Here is a 26,334-nt window from a genome sequence, read left to right as displayed (position 1 = left end):
GACATGGGAAGGGGTAAATGGAGGCAAATAAAAAAATCTTTGCTAATGTAATCTGAGTTATAATTTGGATAACAGCATAATGAAAAATTACAAGGTTAAGTGGCTGCATAACAACATCTAAATGACCAACATTAAAAACACCTCTCTATACCTCAACCACTTGCTAGCCAAAACAAGACAGCAGCTAATAAAGGCTTCGTGCTCAGGAATCAGAGACCACAATGATTGTATTTTCTTGGTTATAATTTCAGGCATTTCACGTTATCTATTAAACCCTTTCTGGAATTCATTTAGACTGTGCTTTATTTTAACAAAATAGTGAAGAAACACAAGACGCAAAGTTAAAACTGGAAAAACAAGTTGTAACCTAAATTTACAAATACCATGCAAAATTTTAAAAACCTCCAAGATTTTTGCAATCATGTGTATACACACTAATGTGTAACTCACCTTTTTTTGAACAAACTATTTGTATTTTAGAGAAACTTAGAGTTTTGTTGTAAAAGTATAAAAAGAATTTGCTATATTTTTTATTGGATATTTATTTAAACCAATAAATCTAGTAAAAGAAATCTAAAGTTTAGGATAATTTAAACATGTATTTCTTTTCTGATGAATCACAGATACTCCTTCAGTCTACCAATGATAAAGTAATGCCTGCAAATACAGAACTAGCTTCTCCTCCCCATTCTAACTTGGCACTGTTCTTCCACCCTTAAAAAATGATAAGTTTTTTACTATTTGTCATTTAAAGTCCACTTAATTTGGTATTTAACTTCATGGAACTTGCATTAAATATATTAGAAAAAATTAAATTCTGCTCAACTTTTCTTATTTATACATAAGCAATATGAAATACTTGCTTTTCCCATCAGTATCTTCTGGAATACAGAAGCAAATGTACAGTAGATGAGTATGCAGGTTAAGAAATGAAGCACAAAACCCCATAACTCTTAGAGCAAACGGTAATGTAAGGTTATTTATCTAAACAGATAAAGCACAAAAAGATCAAATTCAGGCTCTGTGACTGCAATCCAGCAGTTAATGATTACGCACCATGATTGACTTACTGTAATTTCTACCTGTTTTCTTCTAATCTCTCCATTTGTAGCATCAAGTTATTCAAACTCTTTTATGAAAACAATGCCTCAGGTTCACCTGAGGTTCCAGACATGAGATAATTCTCTTTGTGGAATTAGAAGAGGAAGACACTGATGTCTGCTGTACTGCTATGCCAAAGCAAGTATACTTTTTCTGCCACAGTTCAGGTGTATTAACAGAGGAAGAAACTCATAATCCACACAATATGCTTTCCTACTGTGAATGCACATCATTTGCAACTGCATTGTACTGAGGCCTTCAGAGGCTCAATACTTATTATTATTATTATTAATATTATTACTTTGAAAGGCCTTACTTTTCCCTGTTCCAAATTTTTTAATTCTATATTGGACAAATATTCTAGAATTTAGAATGTATAAGGTGCTCACATCCAAGTAACTTAATTAAAGCTTTCTTGCTTGGCACTTCTGTACAATGCCTTTATGCACAGAAGTGAAGCTACGGGAGAAGAGAGAGAAGATGCCACTATAAAAAGAGATTTTACACATTAGACTCCTACAAGGGACACACTGGCATGCTAATGTCACTAAGAATGCAAAATGGTGAAGGAAAAGTCCCTATGGGTCTCTAACCCACCAAGGGGAGTACAGGGGAGAAGGGATCAGAAGGGAGACTCCTTAGAAAAATATTTTTCGTTTTGGAGTCAGAAAACATTTTGCTGTAAATATTCCAACACATCCTTGAAGACACAAATAGTTTCAAAAGCTTTAAACTTTTTTTAGAATGTTAATGTTTGTTTTAAAATAACCTCTCTTTTAACCTCTCTTTTTAATAGTTCGGAACAAGGTACTAAAATACGAGAGATTAAAAATAAATGCCTTCCTATCTACTGCATCTTGTAGAGTAAGCCCTTTCCTTCAGGCTGCTACCAAGCCAGAAACTTTTGGCTTCCACTTGCACAATAAACCCACATGGATTCTAAGAATAGAGTAATCATATCGGAGGCTTGACTAAAAATTGTTTAACTGTGCATAGTTTTGTGCCTTGCCCTGTATGCTCCTCTCTGAATTGCAGGAGTCTCTCTGTCTATGGCCCACGCCCAGCTGACCTTTTCCTTGTTTTATCTGCAAAAAAGGAAACACCCATGTCTTCTTGGGTTTCCACCTTGCTAAATACAGGACTTCCCTTCTTGCTTCTCAACTCACATCCTTGTAGAACAGAATGGGATTACAATATTGCAGCAAACTTCAAAAGAAAAAATTACACAAAACCAAAATTCAAAACACTACCTAAACGAAAGTTTTACATCTCTCAGAAAATGTAATATTTTTTCTATGCTGAAAAAAACCCAAACCCCAAACAAGTTCTTAAAAGAAGGACCTGAAAATCAGCCAGACTGCAATACTAAGGATTTCAAACTGCTGCTCAAACTTGAGGGAGAAGCAGAGGAAGCATGACAAATAAAAGCATGCCTAATGTGAATTAGGGTTTGATACCAAAATCCATGAAAGCTTTAAAAGGAAAGGATTAGCATTCTCAGTTTTCACATTCTAGGAAAGAAACTTGCTAAGATCAAAGATTAAATTTTCATCTTCCTTTCAGTGAGGAAATAAAGCAGCTGCAACAAATTGGATTTACTGTACTTAAGCAGTTGAGGAATTCAGTTTCTTTGAAAAAAGAAAATGTCTTAAAAAAGGACTATGTGAAATTAAGGCAAGAGGGCTAAAAAAAATTGATCCAGCTGTCCTATTTCTCCAGATGATTTAGGTTTTGAGCTAGGATTACAAAGCCAGCAACCATAAAGTTTTACTCACAAGGAGACACAAAATACAAGCTAAATTTCAAAGCCTTTGCTCAGACCCTCCTGCTCCCATTTCCTTGGAGAAGCTTTTCTTTGCTTTGTCCCTGAAAGCACAGCTATAGCCTACATCCTCTACAGCTTTGTGCCTTCTTCTCTGACCCTCCCCTGCCTGCTCATGGGCAGAGTATTGTGGCAGCACACTGCAGACTCCAGAGCATTTACAAATAGCATCTCGACAAAGTGAGGACAAAGCAGAGGTACTATTTTCATAAGCAAGTTTTTTAACCAAATGGGGCATGACCATTCACTGAAAAGAAATCATCTTTGCTACAGAGAACACAGTGTGTCTTCCTTTACACAGTCCATAACAGACCTCGTGGGACATGGTGTGTTTGAAACAGAGAAGCCAATTTTGCCTGGAGTTAAACACATCTGAATTTACTCTGCATGCTGCTCACAGAACTAGCATGCAACGTTCAGGTGCTGCTGAGAACGAGCTGACAGACCTTTCTGAAAGGCAAGAAGCATTACCCTGAGCCCCATGCACAGCTAAAATAGGGAAAAACTGTGGACAGAGTACTCCAGCAGTCAATGCCTGGAAAAGAGGGAAGTGTGACAGGCTGTGCACACCCCAGGTGTGAAGGCATATGCAGCATATTGACTGCAGTTAAACAGTATCACTGAAAAAAGCCCAGCTTCTCAGGGTTGCAGGTACACTGTCATTTCCTGTCTTTACAAAGTTATCTGTATTATTCAGAGAGAAAATGCAGTATTGCTGGATATTAAAATATGAAGTATTATTAATATAATAAAATGTTAAGCTATATTAAGACATTAAGAATGGAGGAAAAGCACAGTTTGGACCTTGAAAAGGCTAATTCTGAAGGAACAGCCAGACAAATTAAATCTATCTTTAAGATTTGACAACACAGGAAAAAATTTTCTTTCTTTTCAAGTTTAATTCAATGGAAGATGTGAGTGTCCCTACAATTTAATTTGATGCTTATCTGTTCCTTAACTAGTGAAAGAACTCCAAATGTGGAAGACTGACTTTTTTTCTTTCCTCTGCAAAATACCATATGAAGATGGAGATCTAGGAAGAAACAGTAGAGGGAGATGAAAAGCAGAGTGGTATAAAATATAGCATATTAATTAACAAAATAAACTTCACATACATGTGATAAAGAGATAAAAAATTACACCAGTTGGGACAAAGTGTCTGTCTTATACCAGCGCACCAACCTGAGAACCTGAAGAAATACTTTAGGAGGAAACTTTTGATGGTAAACATTACACAAATCACTTCTTATTTCAGCAAAAATCAAAGCAGAAGAAAAAAAAAATTAAAGCATTTTGAGAGTTTTTCTGCTTTGCATACAATGCTTTCTTTTTGTCCTTTCACTTTGTTGAAAAAAAAAAAGTTCTATGTTAAAGTGATCAACTTTTATAACATCAGTGAGATCAATTTTTATAACATCAGTGAATCAATATGCAGGAAATGAGCCAAGCAGGAAATCTATGGAATCTCTCTCATAATCATACATCAATATTTAACATATATAAATATCAATTTCAGATGTAGAATGTGAACTTTAAAGTAACAAAAGCAGAGTTTGTGGTAACACAGGTAGTGTGTTTGTCAAAAGAAAGACTAAGAATCACTCTAAGGAGGAAAAAACCCTGTTCAAGCTGAGCTAAAGAGTTTTAATGCAAGGATATTGTGGGCCAATGGTTCCAGATTTTGCCCAGTCACATCTTTTACTGAGTTAACCTAATCCTTCAAGGCAGTGGTTTCAAAGTGAGATGCAGAAGATAATCCCCTGGGGTACTGGAAATAAACCCTTTTTATACTGCTACTCAATTTTTTTAAATGTAACAGTTGGTTTATTTCATCTTTATCTTATACTCTTCAATTTCTATTTTTGCATGTTTAAGAATGCAAACAATATATTAGCACAAGAGTATATTTATATAATTTATATAATAATAATTTTTATATAATAAATATATAATATTTATTTAATATTTATATATTAACCTATATTGTGGGGGTGCTTAGAATTTTTTCACTGATGGGATGTGCGATCAAATGTCTCTGTGCTTCAAGAAACACTCAACATTTCTTTGCAGAAACAGAGGAGGAAGGAATGTCTGCCTCTGTACATTTTGAATACTCCAGGATGCAGTTCCTTGATGATTTGGGATCCCTCTCTCATCAAATTACAATTCTGTAATTTGAATGTTACAGAATTAGAACTATTTTCTTCATCTACAGACGCCATGGATCACAGGCTTCTCCTGGCTGTCCTCCTGTGAGCTGTTATTTTCAAGCACTTAAGAGGTGTTAATTTTATGTACTTTAAGGCCTTTAGAACTGCCTCACTCTCACTGTAAAAATACACTATTCTTAGAGAAGAGTGGAGCCAAAAGCACTGTTTTGTAGTGTTCAACTACAAGCCCTAGGAAAAATCACATCACAGTGATGACATCTGAGGAAAAAAATGAAGGCCCTGAGGGCCTCATCATTCTTACAATTCACACAACTGAAATGCCTCTTGAACACTGAGGGACTGGGGACATCGACCACCTCTCCAGGAAGCCTGTTCCAGTGTTGGACCTCCCGCAAAGATGTTTCCCAATGTCCAGGCTGAACCTTCTTCCTGATGAGCTGTGTATTAGCCTAAATGTGCTGAACTGATAATCACATTGGTCTATTGCAGATTCACTTTTCCAACTTGATTTGCCATCAGACACCTGCCAACAAAGTAAGAGGTCCAATCCCCAGATGGGTGGGCATACTGCTAAGAAATTCAATTATGCGAGAGACACAAAAAAACTTTACTCTTTTGTGAATAAATAATTGCTAATTTTCAGCTTCACCATTTTCCAGATACTGGTATTTATGAGATCTGGGAAATGGCTTTTAACTAAATTGGAAACTATGTTGTTCATTGTAGCTTAAATATTCAAGTGTGTGATACAAAGTTAAGAATACTGAAAGTTGTAGAACATGAAGCATAGTAGCTTCAAAAGAAAAATTCTTTCCAAGTTTTTCTGACCTCCTATCCCCATATTTACTTCATGCTTTGCAGCAAACCCCCTTAGTAAATGTGCAAACAGAAAAATTTCTCTGTAAGAAATCTAATTTTTAACCTGAAGGCCTTGTTGATCTGTTGGTCCTGGGTTTAACTGGTTTCCAAGTCAGGAACAGCCTATACTGTCCACAAAGTCAGGTCTCTATTCGTTACCTTACATTTCTTTTTTTTGGTGAGGGAAGGCAGAAATATATCTATATATAGACTCAGATTCTGTCAAGTCCACTGACAAGATACATAAAACATTTTTCTTTGCATGCCTGTGAAATACTATTTTGGAAAACTCAATAAAACCTTACTCAACAAAACTTGGAAGTCATAGACCTTGCTACCTTAAGAACAGCAGCCACTAGAATAGAAGAGCATCATTAAAAAGAAAGTATAGAATGTTTATTTATAATAGTTTCAATTACAAAGCAAGCAATCCTAAACCAGATCTCAAAGTGTTTTACAAATAGCAATGCAATATGCCTTGGGTAGAATAGCCCCAAACTTGCTCTTTACTGCTGATGAAGAACAGAGATTACAGCATACATTCACTGCTTCAAAATGCTACTAGAGCAAAACACTAAGTTTTGGTATTACTTTGACATCGTTCTAACATGGCTGGACCATAAAATGCAATTGGCCAAAACTCATGCCTCATTACAGACACATTACTGATACAACACACTCTGATGCCAGGTCACATTTGGTTGGAATAAAAACCCAACACAAATACGAAATATGATTAAAATAAGTTAATTATGACTGATGTTGAGCATTAGAAACCTGCTAGGAATATTTCCTCCCCTCCCTCACCTGACAGGCAGGCTACACTCACAGCAATAAAAATGTAAAATTATACCGCTCCAAATATGTAGTGTAGTTCAGACTCCTGACTGCAGTGTGTCACAAACAGATATACAAGAACACGGTCAAGATACAACAGAGGGTATTCCACAATTTGAGCCTTTACATAACAAAGCCATCACACGAAATCAAACCTGAAAGACCGAGATCTTCAGAACAGTCTGACTGCATATATCTCAGCAAAAATTTAACAGTAGGTATGAACATTCCAAATGTCCAGTATTAGAGTAGGTTTAAATGAGTTCACACCTTCCCCCATATCCCCCAAATAACTGGGGATGCCAAAGCAGTATAACATGCATCATTAGGCATATCAGTAAGTTCAGAGAAGAACTCAAGAACAGGTATCTCTCAAAAACGTACAATCAGAGGGAAAAAAAAGAAACTTGGAAAAACATCTTTTTTTCTTACTCAGCTCTGTGTTTGGCCTAAATAAAATGCCTATTTCGTATTCCTGAACATTTTCATAAAATTAATTTCAAGCACTGGCAATAAAATTATCTATCATGAGAGAGACAGAAGCAGGGAAAAAAAAAGCTTTGCTTACACACTTTAAGTACTTTACTTCATAGAAAAGGCTCTTTTGGATGGTGTCTTCATATATTCTCTTTCTCATGGAGTGTCTCAAAGATCTCAGATGGCTGCCATATTACTCCAGGGCTCAGAGATTTACAAATTAATCCAGATTTAAGGCAAAATAACTTGAATAACTTCCGATCTTATGAACAGAACATTCAACTGCTGCAGGTGCACCCTATGGCAGTTTCATGGCAACCTCTCACCAGACAGTGAGTCCTCCATCGATTTGGATCTTCAAACACAGAATTACAGAATGGCTTGGGAGGGATCTTAAAGATCATCATGTTCCAACACCCTGCCATGGGCAGGGGCGCCTTCCACTGGACCAGGCTGCTCAGAGACCCATCCAACATGGGAATGTCTCTGCAAAAGGAGAGTACGTCCCTACCCAACAGACAGGGCTGAGAGGATAAACTGTATAATGATCATAAGATACTGAAATATTTATCATACTAGAAATTACATATGCTGTTAATAAAAAAAATAAGCCTTCTACTGTTTTAGCATTTTGCCTTGCATTGAATAAAGGGTGATAGTGAACTGCATTGCCAGTTTGAATAGTTTTAGGACTACCAGATGAAATTCTACTGTGTCTGAGATACCACAAAAAAATTAAAATCTAGCCAAAGAAAATTAGTATTTTTTTACCCTCTCTTGCCTAACTTTTAAAAAAAGTCTTCAAAAGGTAGCTGTTTTCAATACTTTTAAGGGTAGCCTTAAAACTGGAAGTAATAAAATATGAAGGACATTTCAAAAAACATGAAAAATTTATTCAAGTTTACTGTAAGCTATTTCAGATTTTAAATAATTTAATATTTAATCTCAGAATTATTCTGTTTTACACTACTGCAGTTTCCGGGGAGCCATTCCCAAATCTAAAACTTGTCTAGGAAAAAAAAAAAAAAAGCTAAAAATCATCAATTTCTTTAAGAGCTTGATGCATTTCCATAGGATCAGAAACTCTACATATTGTATAGTTATGTAACTTAAATAATTTAAGTAATACTGCTCTAGCAATGCTTCCCCATTATGCTAACTTACAACTGGTCTTGCAGTTCCACAATGATATATTCCAGCTGCTCCTTCTCCATTTTATGGGCTAGATCCATATCTTCAATTCTTTGTAACAGCAGTTTATTCTGTGAGACAGATTCAGACAGCTGGTTTTCTCTGAGTCGCACCAATTCTTCAAGATAACCCTGAAAAAGTAAGTTATTAGAAAGCTTTGAAGAGCACACTTTCAAAATCACTTTCGATTATGCATATTCATATTTTTGTTTGTGATGTATATGATTTTACTTTGGGTTTGTTGTAGGGTTTTTTAATTATTTGTTTTTTAAACAGACGAGTAAATTGACTTTAGATTAGTTTGAGATTTCCTAATAGGTAACAGGAAAATCACGTATTTGTTTATATTCTGGCAGAGTAGAAAAATGGATGAAAAAATGAGACAGAAAAGCCACCAGCACAAAACACTAATTCATCTTTCAAAAACAATTGTCACGAGCACAAGATAAAGATCAGAATTCAGGTGCAGGATATTAGACAATACACAGGGGTAAAAGTTGAATATATCTACGTGGTTCTTTATAGTTAATGAAAAGGATCCAGAATTACTATGAATAAAATATCCAATGTTATTTTAAAGTTTCTTTGAACTTTTGAATCACACATTAGAATGACAAAGAACGTTCCAGCATGTCAGAGGTTAGTAATTTCTTAGAAATTGTCAATTAAAACTAGATACAGTAGGTCTACATAACATAAAATTGTGTACATTCCTTGAAACTTGTGGAATAATGTGCAACTGTTTTATATGTGCCCACATTTAAAGAAAGGTATTAAAAACAAGGCAGTTTTCAGAGATACAGAATAGGTGTATCTGTTCTCAACTCCTGTTGAGTTAAAAAAAGAGGTTCACATTAGCTGGTAACAAAATGCTACTAGTGTAATTTATCACCACAAAGACTGTTGAGGGTTTGAAACATCTCTAGTATGAGAGGTAACAGAAGGAGCTGAGGTTGCTCAAGTCAGGGCTGAAGAGAAGAGGGTAGGGAAAAAGAATCATATAAATGTGCATCAGTTTAATGGGAGGGTGTATGCATGATGTAATCAGACTTTTCTCAGTGACAGCCAGTGAAAAGAGGCGATAGGCACAACAAACAAAATACAAGCATGGTGGAAACTATTTAAATATAGGAAAACTTTTCTTCCCTCTTTCCTTTTTTCTCAATTAAATGAACACTGGGATGGGTTGTCCAGACAATGGGGAATGTGTATCCCCAAGATACTCACAGCCTGACTGAAAAAGGCCTTGGGAAACCTGCTCTAGTCTACCTTTTTCTGAGCAGGGAAGTTGGAAAATCTCCAGAGGTTGAGATGCGCCATCTGATGACAACTATTCTGTGATCCTATAGTTAAATATAGTTCTATCCATTGGATACATTTGTATTTGACAGAGACTTTTTAGTGTCAGTACAAGTTCCAAGGAATCTTGAGAGCTTTTCAATATGCCTAGTTCTGCCTCATCAAATATTACCGTTATCTTGACTAAGATACTCCTTGGAGTTCTAAGTAGCACTTCAAAAGTACTAAAAGATGTGTAACAAGATAATACATTTCCTGCCTCTAAAAGATATTAAAAAACCCCAAAACAAAACAAACCATTTTACAGAAACATTTTAGACTGACGCACCAGTATCAGAAACATAATCCTGTGTACAGTAAGTACCTCTATCTATAATGACACAGAGATGCGCATCCCACCAGTAAAAGCATATACAATTCCAGTATAAACAGTCCACAAATAATTCAGGACTTTACTATTCAAAAGCGAACAGCTTAAACCATTCCAGAACAAGGAAGAGATAACTTCCACATAAATAACAAATGTGTAAAGTATGACTCATTGATCTGGACAAGAGACAACTTCGAAAAGACAAAGTCATCATATTTCCAGAGTGGCCTGGGTAGGGCAGAAGGGAAGAGACAGTTCCTAACTTTTTAAAAAACAGGAGCTAGGCACCATGAAATTAAGCTCCTAGGAGCCAGATTCAAAAGACAGAATATGAGGTAGTTTTTCACACAACAGATGGTAGATTCACAGTATGTTTTGTGCCAAAAAAAATTGTTTCGATGGTGAAATTTTACACAGAATTGAAGATATATTTGACAAGTTTTTGGAAGAGACATCTATCACAGGTTACTACAAAGACAAACCTTTTAGTTTCAGGCAGCCCTTCATAACCCCTGATAGACACTGGCCAACAGTGCATTAGAAGAAAAGTGGTGCAAAATCATGTGTTTTGTGTTTATTCTTCCCTCCACTTCCGCTTTGGTCAAGTACCCAAGATAGAATAGTAGGATAACCAAGAAGTCTTGGTCAAAATCAGCAGAGTGTAGCTGATCCAGCAAAGCAATACTAGGATTTACCTGGCTAAAGTAACACCTGACCCTATCCTACCTCTCAAATGGCTCAGAAGAGAGAGCTTTATCTTAGCTGCAATCCAATGACTGCAGCACACATACTTACTTAGGAAGACACAAAAGGATTTTATCACTGTTTGGGCAAAATGAATGACAATAGAGCACAGGAAGGATCCAAGAGACCTACTGTATCAGTTACTAAAGATGTTATTTTCAATTTGGTTTTCTTGTCACAAACCCACAGTTTTGCAACACAGAGAAATGTCAGAAAGCCCCTTTGTTCAAATAAAAAGTCTCTGATTAACTGGCACCTACTGCACTGAGTAGCAACTCAGTCATTGGCGCAACTTACTGCTGTGAAAACAGGGAAGGGAGAGAAAACACTTGGGAAAGGAGCTCTATTACTTAGTCCATCTTAATGGTCATTTGTTAAAGTTGTAATAGAACAGATGCAATATAGTTGAAGTGAATCATATAAAAACTAGGCAGGGACATCCCAAATGAAAACCAGACAACAGAAAATTTTCTTACTGTAGGAAAAAAAAAGTTATTTTGATGCTGCAATTGCAAGGAGGCCTTCCAAAGGAGGACACCCAGGAAAATGTCAACAGCTGTCAGAGTAGCTATCATTTTGAAACTTGTTTAATGCACCAAAATTTCCAAAGATTTATCCTACAGCTGAATTAAATTTACCCCTACATTAGTTACATATAGAAATTAGGAATTCATTAAGAGAATGTTACCAACAATAAATTCCATGGAATGGGAATGGTTCTGGACCCTGGACTCATGAATATACCAGAATCACCATTTGCTATTACACCCATTGACAACCTCTGCACTTATGCAGACAAAAAGGTTCCTAGTGACTCTGACTGTGAATGTGGGCTACATGTTTCAGTACTTTTTCTTCATATGTTTGTCACAACTTTGATGGCGTATCCTTGGAAATGAACCACTTGGATGTACCAAGAAAAATAAACATCCACCTATTTTGTTCTCTTCAATGCTTCTCCAGAACTGAGAGCACTCTCCTCATGGTGGGAGAAAGTGTGGATTCAAACTAATCCTATGTTTTTGTCTGGCAAGGATGGGAATTCCTTCCAATGATTCAAGAGAAAGGTTTTCATTTATGTATTTGAAGAGATTCCTTTTGAACGGCATATTTTGCTTTATAAAAGCAGGGAAAATGCCCCCTGTCCCAGAGAGGGCCCCAGGAACACAATTTCTTTCCATATGAAAAGTGATACCACAGTAGCAGAGAGGATTAGACCAGCAACCCGGATGCAACAGTTCAGGTCATATTTCAAAAATAAGATTTCTAAGAGCAAAAATACAAAAGCAATATTTGTATGCATAATTTTAAAAATTAATTTAAATATTAAATATCTATTATCCCATAGTAAATCTGACTCTTTCACTGTTTCTTAGAAAACCTTTAGCTATGTTCTTTCAAGTGCATTAAAATAAACCAATTTTGATTCTACCTATTCCGTATTCAGGGAAATAACTACACCTCCAAGCACTCTTGTGTGGTACCAGCCCTTCACATGGTTTACTCTATTCAGTCTCACAAAAATCAAATTACTATGCAAGGAAAATAGAATACTAAAAATACTAATAGAAGTTATTTTAGAACATTTAACCAGGTGTATTTAGTTTCTTTTCCTGACCCCTCCTTTCTTTCTCTGTGCACTACTTCTTTGGTGTGTATGAACAGTCTGCCCTCTTCTCTCTCTTAATATGCATTGTAATTACTGTAGATGTAATATACAGTTATGAAAAATTAACTAAAAGTATTAACAGGTTTGGACATATATTTTACTTCACCTTCACTTCAATTAAGGTATGTTGGATGGTAGATGGAAAACTTACCTTTGGTTTATATAGTTACATTCAATATACCACCTAAATTAAAATCCAACACCAACACATCCTTTACTGTTTCCTCTCCCATTTTGCTGCAATCAAGTTGTAATATTAAAACTGTTTTCTAAAAACCCACCTCTGTATCACTGAGAAGATAGTTTTGCCTCTCATCTAAATGGATTACTTTGCTGATCCGTTTTGTTTAGTTTAAGACTAAGTGTTAAAGTTTAACATCACTATCATCATAAAAGCCTTCAACTGTCAGTCTACCTACAACAATAAAAATCTGTGACTTCTAAGGAAGAGAAAGTTCATGTGAACTTCAAGCTCATACCTAACAGAATTAGAGATACAATGCCTGTAACTCCAGGATTGGAAAATGAAGCCAAAGCTTCTACACTTGTTTGTGAAATTTGATTTCTAAACTATTGCTATTCTATTCCCCAACTCATCAAGCCTCTTTTCGCTCAAATCAGTGAGCAAAGATGCTTGGATATTCTGAGGATCATAACATTTAGGATCACTTACATGCAGCTAAAAAATACCTAATAATATATTTTCCTGCCTTTACTTGGATGGATATGTCACCCGTTGGCTGGTGATGAGTTTTGGTTCCATAGCCCCCACAAAAAACTAATCTTTTACCTTCTGTTCCAATGCAAGCCGGTACTTCTGTTCTACCCTTTTGCATTTGTTGTACCAACTGTTTTCATCTGTGATGAAAGGAGGACCAATGTTCTCTGGAGTACTGCCTTCACTGCCACTACTGCCCAGCGTTCTTAGCTCTTCTTCATCACTGCTGATACTGTCAGAACTGAAGAACCATATTTATTAGCCAAGTCAAAAGCTTTGTTTATAAAAATGCAAATTCTGGTCGAAATTGAAACATTGCATTTCTCAAAAACCTCTGCAAAAAAAGAAAAAAAAATTGAAATGTTGGGATATGATGGATTACTAAACACAACTTGTATTTCAAGCCTTCATTTCTATAGCCACCTAAAAAATGGGCAAAAGTTTGCTTGTGATCTTTGTCAAATTAGACAACTGTATGTGGACTACTTTCCTAAATACAAAGGGTAAACGCATTACAACATGCTATCTAAGGAAGTGATGACTTAACCTTTTCTTCACAAATTCAAGGTAAAGAGCAGTATCTAGAATCTAGTATCTAGATTCTGTGGGTTTTTTAAATAAAAAGCAGAAACCCAAAAAAGTGGTTGTCATTACGTTAAATCAAGATAAACTTAAATCAGAATGTACATCTATGTTTATAGCAAAGATCCTGTGTCTGTTACTTCACAGAATGTATCTCCCTACATAGTAAGTAGACTCATTGTTAAAATATCTTCCTATCTTCCAGAATCAATGCATGCTAGAGAATGCAGACATCTGTCTCAAAGGCAAGAATTTATTTTAGTCTAGAAAAGACAGAGAGGATGTCATCAATGCATATAAATATCTCAAAGGCAGGTGTCAAGAAGACGCTGCCAAGCTCTTTTCAGTGGTGCCCAGTGACAGGACGAAGAACAACGGCCATAAACCAGAACAAGAAGTTCCAGCTGAACATTAACTAGAACTTTAGATTGAGGGTGGCAGAGCACTGGCACAGGCCACCCAGGGAGGTTGTAGAGTGTCCTTTTCTGGGGGCATTCCTGCTCCAGGTGTCTCCTGCTAGAGGTGATCCTATCTCAGCAGGGGCTTGGACTGAAATCATCCAAAGTTGAAAGTGCCTTCCAACCCTAACAATTCTGTGATTTTGATTTATCCCAGGACTTACTTGAAAATCTTCCCTTACAACTATATTTCCCCCTACACTTACGGAATTTGCTAGATTTTTTAAAGTAGTGATTTCCATAATTACATGATCCTGCCATGATACAAACTGAATCACAATCTGCCATTAACATGTAAGCTAGTGAGAACTTCAAGAGAATAACTAGGATGTTTCATGTTCAGTTGTACATCTTCAAGACTATTCCTAACTGCTTCTCTCATTTTGGTAAACCTAATAACAGAAAACACAGCATTAATTTCCATGCTTTTTGGTGATGTCAAACTGCTACTTGATTTATTAGATAGTGAGAATTGTTTTTATTATTAGTCATAAGACAGATCAGAGGAGCAAAATGCAGCTAAAAAGTCAGTTTACATAGCCACTGGTCACAACTTTCTGTTATGTGCTAATGGCTTATATTGCCTATGTCATATATTACATTTATCAGGGTATATATAATTTTTATTTACAAAATAACTACTTTTTAGTTTTATGGCTACACAGAAAAGGCCTAAGAGAAAGGACAGCTTGGTCTGGTGATCAAAGGAGATGCAGTATTTGTTTCCCACTGAACTGTTACTCTGAATCAAGAGAACAAAATTATCATGACTCACATTTCATGAGTCATATAACAATTCCAACAGTCTGAAAGAGTGAGGTAGCTGAGTGTACAGGTTTCTACTTAGAGATAAATATCATTTTGCATATGAAATGAAAAACAAGAGGCCCAATAAAAAGTAAAATTTTGCCAGTGGAAAAAAAAGCTAAAAAGTACCTTTGGGTGAACTTCAAGTACGGTGTATAATCTATGACAGCTGGATAGCTTCCATCCAATCCCTCACCCTTCAGACAAAAACTGATAAAACAGAGCAACAATAAGCTTGTTATAAGAAAATTAAATGACAGTGACAGTTGAATATTACTAACCTGAAACTTAATTTTTGGTGCTATAAACCCTAATTTTTAAACATTCACTTTTATTCTTAATAATACAGAGAGATGGCAAGAGAATAACAGGAAAGCTAAGTGAAGCAGCAGAAACATAATTATGGACAAGCCTGGAATTTTCCCATTCTATGAAGTAAAAAGCAATTTTCTCAAAAATATTTCAATATTTCAATATATTCAAAAATGTTCTTTCGGACACTTACAGGTGCTGAGGTACAAGAAGCTGAAGAGCATAAATGAACCTAACTTTTGGAAAGTGTTCTTAAATGGCTGTAGCTTTATAAACTTCTCATTTAAACTGTATTTTTTTTTCTGGAAATAAATTATTGCATTTCAACCATGCTTAATTATCACAGAAGTGACAAAATTATCACGCTTCCACAAGGCTCATAGTCCTCCTCCCTCCTATCTCTGTTATTGATAAACAGATTCTAGCAAGTGACAGCTTTTGCTAACTGAATTGCAAAGTGGAATTTTTGACAATGCAGTAATTTAAGTGCTATTTGGGAAGTACATGTAAAGAGCTGTTTTTTTCAAACCCAGAAAAAAGAAAAAGAAAGCGAAAAAGCACCCCTCCAAGATCACAATTACCATATTGCTGTGAAGGGAGAAAAAAAATCAATTATGTTCTCACACAAGCTCTGTCATCTCCAGCCCAATCTCATATTTACAGTTCCACATAGATAAGGTAATCAACATTCTTAAGAGACACTGAACTGAAAAAAAAAAAAAAATCTCATATATAACATGCAAAGAATGGCTACGGCTTCTCAGCCATTTAAAATCACAATACTGTGAAGGTTCTCCTCAGTGGTGCCAAGCAGTAGGAAAAGAGTCAAAGGGCAGAAACTGATGCACAGAAAATACACAAAAGATTCCACCGCAAATGAGGAAGAACTTCCTTACTGAGCAGCTGACCATGCACTGGAACAGACTGTCCAGGGAGGTTGGGGAGTCCCTCACTGGAGACATTCAAGAACCATCTGGACACAGTCCTGTATGATGTGCTCTAGGAAAACCCTGCCTGAGCGGGGAGGCTGGATCAGACAATCCACCGTGGTTCCTCCCAACCTCAGACATTCTGTGATATGTGACACAATAAAAGACGCTCTTGCAGTACTAAGCTCCCATTTTGCACAGAAAATTCTTAGACTCTTAAAAGCTGCACTGACAAAATTTTACAGTCTTCAAGAGCCAATCAGTAGTCTGAACACCATTAACAGGTTCCTTTACATTAGAAATCACAGGACAAAGAAAGAACAAGTAGAGTCATACAACTAAGCACTCACACCTTAGTATGTACCACCGGGGCTTTTGAGAGACACACACAGTCAATTGATGATCATCTACTAGAGGATTTACATACTGCAGACCTAATCTTTCAATGCTTATTCATGTATAGCTGTAGTCCTTCCAAGTACAGGGCTAATACAGAAGTGGTTTAATTTCAGATTATGTAAAGCTTAAACTAATAAAATCTGGTAGGATTTGAATTTTGCTGTGCACAAGGCTAGCACTCTTATCATCCTGTAGACACTTCTGTTCTTCCAGAACATATGTTGAGGATGTAGTTAAGCCAATCTAATGACACAGTGCTGGAAAAAGAAGCTATCCTGTGTTTTCAACCTCTCCCTTTTCATTTTTTGCCTTTTTCTTTTTCTTTTAAACACAAACTTGACATTCCCTTCTTTACACTGGTATTGGCACTTATCTGACTCCATTGATGGTTCAGCAGACATTCAGACCTGCATTTTTAGGTTATTTTCTTTTTTTTTTCTTCCTTTCCTCACCCAGCTGCAGTTCCACAACCAGCAGAACCAAATGGTCTTTACCACCAGAAAGGGAAAACACTGCTCACTCCTTATTTGTTCCTTTCCTTCCCTAAGCATTATTCTCCCATAATCTCTGCCATTAATAGGATGCTTCTGTGAACCAAACTAGCTAACAACAAGAGAACTATCTGGTCCTCTTACTGGGGATGTTTTTTCATTCTTCAACAATTTAAGCTGGCTCATAGAAGGGTCCAACTCCAAGCCTGGCATGGAGGTAAATAAACAGCAGTAAATCTCTGAAGGGCCTTTTGGCAATGGTCAGTCATCCACTGCCATCCAATTAATGCATCCAGCAATGCTACTATTCTGTTTTCTGGCAGTTTATCTCCTATATTGGTTTGTGGCAAGCATTCATGCTACTGCAAGGTAAATACTAACAGCGAACAGAGAGAAGAATGAAGAACAGCATTTTCAGTCTCCTTTTCCTTGTGCTGGATTATGAAACTCTCTGCCAGTGGCTCTGCCCGAGGCAAAATTGGCCCAACCAGGCATATTAACCAAGTCTTGCACCAGCCAGGTTCTATCGTTTTATAGGCACTATAATCTTCAGAAATTGCTGATGGGTTTTTAAAAATATATATACATATATAGACATACTGTGTTGGGTTTTCTATTATCTAGGGTGTGCTTGCACCTTTGTTACCTCAAAACCACAGAATTAATCATATAGGAAAGCTCACAAAAGCCTGGCTAGAAATTGCAAAGGTCAATTAATGTAAGCAGTTCAGCTGCAGGTAATTTTAACACAAATTGATATTAAATGGTCATTCATAGGTCACGTTTTTCAAATTTAGTAGTGATAAAGATTACCTTCTACATATGCAGTTCAAGTACCAGGACATAACCAAGTACTTAATCACACAGTTTTCCTTACAGTTTAAAAATAACTTTAAAAGATGCACGTCTACAAGCTTCATTTAATAAGTTTCAAATATCTTCTGCAATTATACTTCTGATTCATTTTAGGATTTTGATGCCTGAAAAAGCTACCCCATAATCATGCTTTTACATAAAGGCATAACTTAGTTCTTATCTAGAAGAGCCATTCAAGATCTCTCTTGCCCTCTTCTTCACCTCAATCCAAGTTTTGTCTGTCAAACTAGCACAGAAATATAAGAATGTTTTCCATTTCCATCCAAATTGATTTATAAATATTTTTTCTCAGCATTTTGTTATAAAGCGTGCAAATACAGTACCTGAAATCAATTGCATTGAGTCCCAACAGCATACCAGCAAGCATATTTGCTTCTTCACCAAGAACAATTGCTCCATCTTCATAAAACCTCCTTCAATAAAAAAGAAATCATTTCAGCTATTTTTCATATTTAACAGAAAACTGAAGAAATCCATTTTAAATAAAAATAATTCAAGAACCCCAGAGGCATTCATATTTCATTTCAAATAAAGCAAACTAATAGACTGCATTGCACAAAACACCACAGTCTTAAAGCACAGAAGAATTTAGACATAAGTAAAAAGAATTTTCAGTTTTAGTCCTATGAACTAGTAGGACAGGATAGATAAAATGTAAAAATAATCATGAAGGTATGTTATACTTTACCTCTAACAGGAAAAATCTGTGTTGTGTACATAAAGAAATAATGATTCCATCACATGAAAAGAAGTTCTCTCTCACAACTGTATTTGCAGGTTCTTTTAGAGCTCAACATCCAATTTTTATTCTCAGTAGCTGTTCTTTTTTTAAAAAAACATTTTCACAAATCAGCTATTTATGAGGTAGTTTACCTTTTTTTAAAATATTGCATGCTGGGAAGATGCATGCTGGAAGGTCATCACAATTCACCTGAGGATTACATGTGGCAAGAGGGAAACCAAGAGGTGTTCAGTACCAAAGGAAGATTGAAATGTCACTTACTAAGAACTGAGATGCACAGTTCACCTTTACATTCTAGCAGCGGATCAGTGCAAGAAGGTGCCAGGTTACTGAACATAACCTATACTTCAGACAAATACCAGCAATATTGCCCTACCAAAACTCCATCTGCTTTAATAAGAATTGCAATGAAAGCTTCTGGATGGTTCAGAGGGAGCTCCAGTTAGCTGCATGGTGAACATTCAGAAAATACACGTTTTGAGGGACAGCTCCAGAAACTGAATTGCATGCATTGTTATAATGCATGCTGTGAGAAGTCCCACTTTTGCAGCTACGTAACAGACACCCATTTGCTATAAGGAGACGAGTTGCCCAAGATCTCAGATGTTCTCAGTAGAAGGAAAACATCTGCAAGACTTCCTCTCAGAAGACAGAGATTATAGTCCTGATAGTGAGGCTAGGAAGTACAAACTCAGCTCTATACTCTCTGACTTCAGGAAGGGTACTGGGAGGCTAAGCTGGCTGAGCCAGACCACTGAGCTAGAGGGACTCCATAGTCTGGTTCAGCACAGTGACTTGTTTGTGAACAAACAGTAGTGTCCTCAGTACATGCAGATTAACAGTCATTTCATGGGCATTTGTAAAACCACTGCCAGGTACCAATCTGCATTGAGTTCTTGTAAAATAGTGCCTAGGAAGAAATCACACAAAAAGGACAGGGCACACCTTCAATGGTGAGATGCAGAAGTTAGCCCAGCAGTGCCAGTGCTAAAGACAGCTGCAGCAATCCAGCCAGACCAAGATTCCCCTTGGAAAACCCACAAATCTTCATTCAGAGCTACACATTTGACATCTCACAACACAACAGTCCACTATAATTTGAGTCTGACCAATTTATTAGAAAAATAATTCTGTGCCCATGCTTAATCCAACCCCTCTTCCAAGTGTACTATGCACATACAGCTCTAAGAATGTGCTCCTCCATTCAAGTACTAACTCCAGGCACCTAAACACAAAAGTGAGGTTTAAAAAGAGCTATCAGCATGATAGATAATCTCGTATTCTACATACACACGTGAAACACAAGACGTTTATAGAAGTAATTATTAAATATGTATACAGTAAAATACAAGATTTAAAATGCTAAATAAATGATGCAAATCATCACCCAAAAAATCAGGTCAGTTATTAGGTATCTAATAAAATCCCACGTGGGAAAGAAAATACATCCATTGTTGCTAGTGGCTTTGAAATCCACACAAACAAAACCTGAAAATGTAATTTTTATTTCCATTAGATGAAATTTTAAAATATTACTTCAAAAGAAACTTTGCACTTACTATGTTTGGAATGCAAGAGAAGTTGTTTCCAAAAGCTATACCACTGAAAGAACATTCAAATATATTAAACATTAACATGTTCAAATAAATGAATTTGAAACTGCTAATCAAATAAGACCATTGTTATCCACTAACAAACTACACTAGCAAAGCAGGGACAAAGAATGTACTACTTAACTACACAATATGTGACCCTACTCTTCCTCTTAGTCTCCTCAAAAACCCATGTGACTTTTCAGTTTGAAGCAGCATAAGTAAATCTTTTCCAGATTTTCTTTGTTTTATGTACTTCTTGTCTACTATAAGACAACGTGTTTTGGAATTGCAGTGAAATAGGATGTTTACCTAGTTGTGTTTCAAAGTCAGCTTAATACTGGCAAAATATATGGAGATGTCTAGACAAATAGTATTAAAACAAATAATACTCTAAATGAACAGAAGTCCTTACAGAGAAAATTCTTGTTTTAATAGCCCATTCATTATGTCTAAATTTTGAGAGTTCAGCATAAAGTACATGTTACAGATCCACTTGTATTCACATGACTTCATCAAAAATCTGTAAGGCATACTCATTATGAGCTAAAATATGATCTAAAAATCACATTACCTAAAACCAAAACTGCCAGAGTATTCTTTACCACAAAGCATATTCTCATCCTTGTTTTTATCATTAGAAGTCAAAACAAAAATCTGTTACACACTTTTCTTATTGTATCAAGAATCTTAGCTATGTCTGATCACTAATTCTGCTACTCTACAGTTCTCAAGAGGTTCCTGGAAATCTTTTCCTTTTTTCTTCAGAAAGAGTTACCAAAATAACTATTTTTTACTGAGTCCTTAGGCCTTCCATAATTTTTGAAAGGACTACTACATCTGTCCTTACTACAGCACAATTTCAGATTTAGTTCATACTATAGAGAGGCTTTCTTTGCTTCGGACTTTTCAAAAATTCTGGGCTTATTTCCACATTTTTTTAAACTATGAAAAGATTTTCAATTTTGCAGTTTTACCCTTGCTAAAACCAAATCCATACCAACCCTAGATATCTTTCACTAGGTTACAGGTCTTTCACTGATGACATCCTTTACAACACAAATCAAGTGCACCATTCACTTCCAAACATAAGTCCCTCACTCAACAACATTTACTAAAATATTGCAAAAATAAAGTTCTTGTAGACCTGGTTGTTTTGAAGTCTCTCAGAGCTGTGGAAATGTATTCAGACAAATGTTTTTCCATAAGTGCTACTCTTATCCATGCTCGACCCTGCAAGACAAAACAGTTATCAAAAATTTAAGTGTTACAGAAAGAAACAGTTTTACAATCTGAATACTAATACCTCTGGTTTACCTGAGTAAATGACTGATTAAACAGAAACAATTGCTACTTCATTATAGCAAAAATGAAAATAAAATATGCATTCTTCCAAGCACATAAAGTTTATTGTGAAATAAAGTTATCCAAAATTTTAAGGAGAGGGTGGAGGGATTTTCTTTAATTATATGCTCCAGCCTTTTGAAAAGCTCAGGTATGGGAGAGGCAGCAGATCAGGGCAGAAAGATTTACATTTTAAAATCAATACTATTTGAAACTTCCAGAGTAAAGTGGCAGTAACTTGCCTTCAAAGTGATTCTTGTGTTTATTCAAATATTTGAGGGATTTACATAAAAAATGAGTTGTGCAGTAGTTTTTCCCCTCAGTAACAACATTATTATAGAAGGTGCTCATAAAACACAGACATGAATCAAGTCCAGGAGCCCTAAATCTGGTAGGGTCCAAAAGCAAAACTTCACTAGAACAATTCCATAAACAACAGCAATAATTTTAAAAAATAACCCTTAGGAAAGCATGTGTTTGCCAGTCTAGTGCACAGGATTGCAGCTTCCAAGAGGGAGACATTCCAATGGCTGCCACGGTCACAACTGTGTTTTTGAGAACACCAGAATCATTTCTTGTAAACTATATAAACTTACAAACACTTATCTAAGTAGTAAGTTGTCTTTATGCCCAATATATTTGGGGCTTATTGGCATCTAGCTGAACATCACTACAGGCATTCTACCAGAACCAGTAGTAGATTATAACCCTACTTCAGGGTGACCTAACTGTGGCCTTCTAGGGAGCCTACAAGAAGGATGGAGAGAGACTTTTTACAAGAGCATGTAGTGATAGGACAAGGGAGAGTAGCTTAAGCTACAAGAGAGTAGGAAGACATCTCTGCCCACAGCAGGGGAACTGGAACTAGATGGTCTTCAAGATCCCTTCCAACCCAAACCATTCCAAGACTCTATGAAATGCTAAATAAAATTGCTTTCATAAATACCAACAGCACAGCAAAAAATATGACACAGAGTGCACTGAAATTAAAAGGACATTTACCTACATAGCTGCCTTTATGCTGCATTTACTTAGAACGTGACTGAAACTATAAAACTGATGATGCTGCTTAGGTAAGGACTAAATCCTCTGCACCTCCAGTGAAGGTAGAGCGAACTTAGCATTGGCAAACCCTTGCTGACAGCTTCCAGGCTGAGGACACTTATTTGGACCACCAGTCAAACTGATGCACATGATGGGTATTTGTGTCAACATGCTCTCCATCTTTTCATATCCAGACATTCAAAATACTCCCCTAAAAAACTGAACACCGTTCTCCACACTCACTGCACAAATTAGGTTCTCTGTCTATTATTTGGCACGAAGTATTCCATAGAGTAATAGAAAGTTTTAATTTATTTATAAGAATATTTCAGAAAATAGCCTTGCATTTTATTATCTACTGAATTTAAATATTCATATTTACTAAAACTTCAGAATTCAGAAAGACCTTTAAAATAAATCTGAAGAGCTAATCTATTCTATCAGTGCATAAATTCTACAGGAAGTAAAAGGATTAGAAGGGGAAGCAAAAATCTCACCCAATTTCTACAGTTTCCATATTTCTTAGACACATCCAGAAGAACTTAATTTCCCTTAAAATACTGTGTCTTCAAAAAATTATGTAAGGTAAAAAAATCTGAGGACAATCACTTTATAACAGAATCACTGAATAGAGACCTTTTTCTACTGAATAAGAAATCTTAAAGGAAACACATTCCAGTTTAAAAGTGGGACTTTTTAAAAGCAAATATTTACTAGGCACATAAAAAAGAATATTTCAAACAATGAACAAATGTGTAGAGTGAGCAAAGAACTATGGGTTTTTTACAGGTACAGAAATGTCACAGCAATGTAATAAAAAGGTCCCTTTAGCATTTCTCTTCCCTACCTTAGCTCTAGAAGAACCGACGTTCTCCATGTTCTCAATACTGCAGATGCAATTGTGAGAGACTTTTCGGCAAGCTACGCGAATGTAGTCCCAGAAACTACGAGGGCTTTCGTAGCCAAACCAGGTGATCTGACCTTAAAGCAAAATAAAAGAGACAAAGATTTATGAAGCTCCCTCTCTGCTTATTGGAGATAAATGTAATTAAATACTCCTCGATATGCTGCCTTTATGAAAGGGTTTTATACAAAAGTCCATGATTTCCTACTGAAAACTGACTCTCAGATGTAAAAAAAGTTGCATTATGCAGCTCACCCTGGTTAGAAAGTGATGCACAAAGGAAAGTTCAGGGCTTTGTGTATATATGTGTATTTTCTTGGGTTTTTTCTTGTTGCTATTATGCTAAAATAATACTCAAGAGTCCTTCACAGAACTCTTCCATCACAACAGAGCACAAACCTGTGACTTAAAAATATGAGGCAAGAAGTATTTATGCTATTTCTATAGGCAGCATATATATTTCAACAATACAGTGAGAGAGTTTTGTTCATAAAAGAATTGTATAAATAAAAATATAAAATACCACTTTGCTGTGGTAGTGTTATCTTTATTTTAGGAGCCGACTGGAATTAATCAAAATGTACTTTCATTTGAAGAGAAGCTGATGCATAAGCAAAAAAGTTTTGCAGTCACAATTTCTTTTGAGCGTACACAGAACATTCCCTCAGAAGCTGAGCAAAAATGACTGATCAGATCATTATCCTTTCTGGAACTACAACCAAAATCCTTCATGTTTTTTCAAGTTTGCAATGTATCGCACTTAGAAAATGAAAGGCAAAACTACATAGCACTTGCAACATCTCCACATAAATTTCGGCAGCAGCACAACAGTTCAACCCTGTTTTTCAGGGTGAACAGAACACTGTTCTCCCTTTGGACAAATCTGCAAACAGGTATGCAACAAGTGTGATTAATATTGCCCTCTGGTGACTGGCAGCATTGCTATGTGCAAAACCTTGTCTCCATTTAAAATGAAATATTATTTTTAAGCTAATTTTATCTTATTTCAAGTCTTGAATTGCACTTATGGAGCTTTACTAATATATGAGAAAGACTTCTCTTTTTCTGCAGAAAGCTCAAACTTCAAGAAAGAATATATTAGAGTGATACTGCAAATCATACACACTGAAAATCAAATCCAAAATATGCATTTTTATCTGACATGACTAGACTTGGCTTCAAGTATAGCAAAGTAGTGTAAAAGATCTGTCCCCTATGAGCTGAAGAAATTCAAGTAGCAGGTTCTTCTTTCCCTAGAGGATGCATGTCACTTGACTTTTTGGTCCATCTGCTTCCTTCAGATACTTTAATAAGTTCAAAGCGCGATAAAAAATTTTAAAAAATACAATAAAGTCACAAGCAGGAAAAATTAATATATAATACCCAATATGCCAAACAAAAAATAGAATCCAAGGTGCCACAGTTGCTGTAGTTTTAGATCTGCTCAGCTCTAAGGACTAAAAGAAAAAAAAATTCCACAAGGTAAGCACTTTTACAATCTTACTGGTTTTATTGAAATGCCAAGTTTAGTGGACAGCAACAAAAACTCAACAGTATTTTAACAACACAAAAAACTACAGATATTTTTCATATTCTTCACCAAATCAAAAACATTTCTGCCCTAGGAATTGTACCTACAAAATTAAATGCAGCTAGGGTGTTAAGGTGACTTCATATCATCAATTCCAGTTCCAACCAATAAAGGCAAGGATATGATATATTAACTTTTGCGGCTTTTTTCAGACTATCTTAAGGGTAGAACAAAGTTAGCAAAAAAAAACAGTTTCACTCCAGTTTTTTTAAGCTGCTAATGCAAGTAAATTCCTTTTGCAATTGAACATCTGAAAAAGACATGGTCGTTTAAAACAAGAAGTAACTTTACAACAGAAATCCATACCAGCACACAGCACTTGGTTTACGCTGATCAAGAAAGCCAGCTGGCCATAATTTAACATACTCTGACATTACAGTGGGCTCCCATCTCATTCCAGCTCTGTGAGAGGGTGCAGCCTGTTTTCAGACTTCAGTAGGAATTTCCTTCACTTGAAACTCACAACCAGCTCAGCATCTTTTGTGAACCACGGTCTCCTATATTTCACTATTCTGTCCCTACAACTTTAAACCTTGCCCACGCTCTCATAATTAACATAATCTGAAGTAAAACTTTCTCAACCTATCTATACAAAGAAAAATGTTGGAAAACACTGACTGAGAATAGTGAGAATGCATTTTAAGAAATACTAAATAAGATATTCAACTACAGATTTACTGAAATTTTAAAACCTTTCAGCATGTGAAATTTTATTTGGCCCTCAAAGCACTCAATGCACACAGCCATGACAAGTCTCAAGAATGAGAAATTAAATAGCTCTCACTGCTCAGCACTTGTCAGGCACTGCCTGGAGTAACGCGTCCAGTTCTGGTCTCTACAGTTCAAGGACAGAATTCAGATTGGAGAGGGTCCAAAGGAAGGTCACAAAGATGTTCAAAAGGCTGTTGAACCTGGCCCATGAAGAAAGACTGAAGACATTAGGTATCTTCTCTCTAGAAGGACCAATGGGGGAACAAATCACAGTTTTCCAGTACTTAAAGAGGGT

At 36.1% G+C, this 26,334-nt stretch overlaps 1 protein-coding gene across 1 annotated transcript in view; it reads right to left on the bottom strand.

The window, feature by feature from the left end:
* RUNDC3B (RUN domain containing 3B) overlaps positions 1-26,334 on the bottom strand; it is a 51,035-nt gene that overhangs the window by 12,101 nt on the left and 12,600 nt on the right. The window contains exons 3-8 of the mRNA XM_066316838.1: positions 23,681-23,814; positions 21,593-21,678; positions 18,435-18,524; positions 15,234-15,314; positions 13,330-13,498; positions 8,431-8,588 (exon numbers count right to left, since the gene is read on the bottom strand). Coding sequence (XP_066172935.1) covers positions 8,431-8,588; positions 13,330-13,498; positions 15,234-15,314; positions 18,435-18,524; positions 21,593-21,678; positions 23,681-23,814 — 718 coding nt within the window. The remainder of the gene's footprint in view (positions 1-8,430; positions 8,589-13,329; positions 13,499-15,233; positions 15,315-18,434; positions 18,525-21,592; positions 21,679-23,680; positions 23,815-26,334) is intronic.

The sequence above is a fragment of the Sylvia atricapilla genome, chromosome 1 (assembly GCF_009819655.1).
Source record: "Sylvia atricapilla isolate bSylAtr1 chromosome 1, bSylAtr1.pri, whole genome shotgun sequence".
In the NCBI taxonomy this organism is placed as follows: Eukaryota; Metazoa; Chordata; class Aves; order Passeriformes; family Sylviidae; genus Sylvia; species Sylvia atricapilla.
This window is presented reverse-complemented; position numbering and strand designations above follow the sequence as displayed.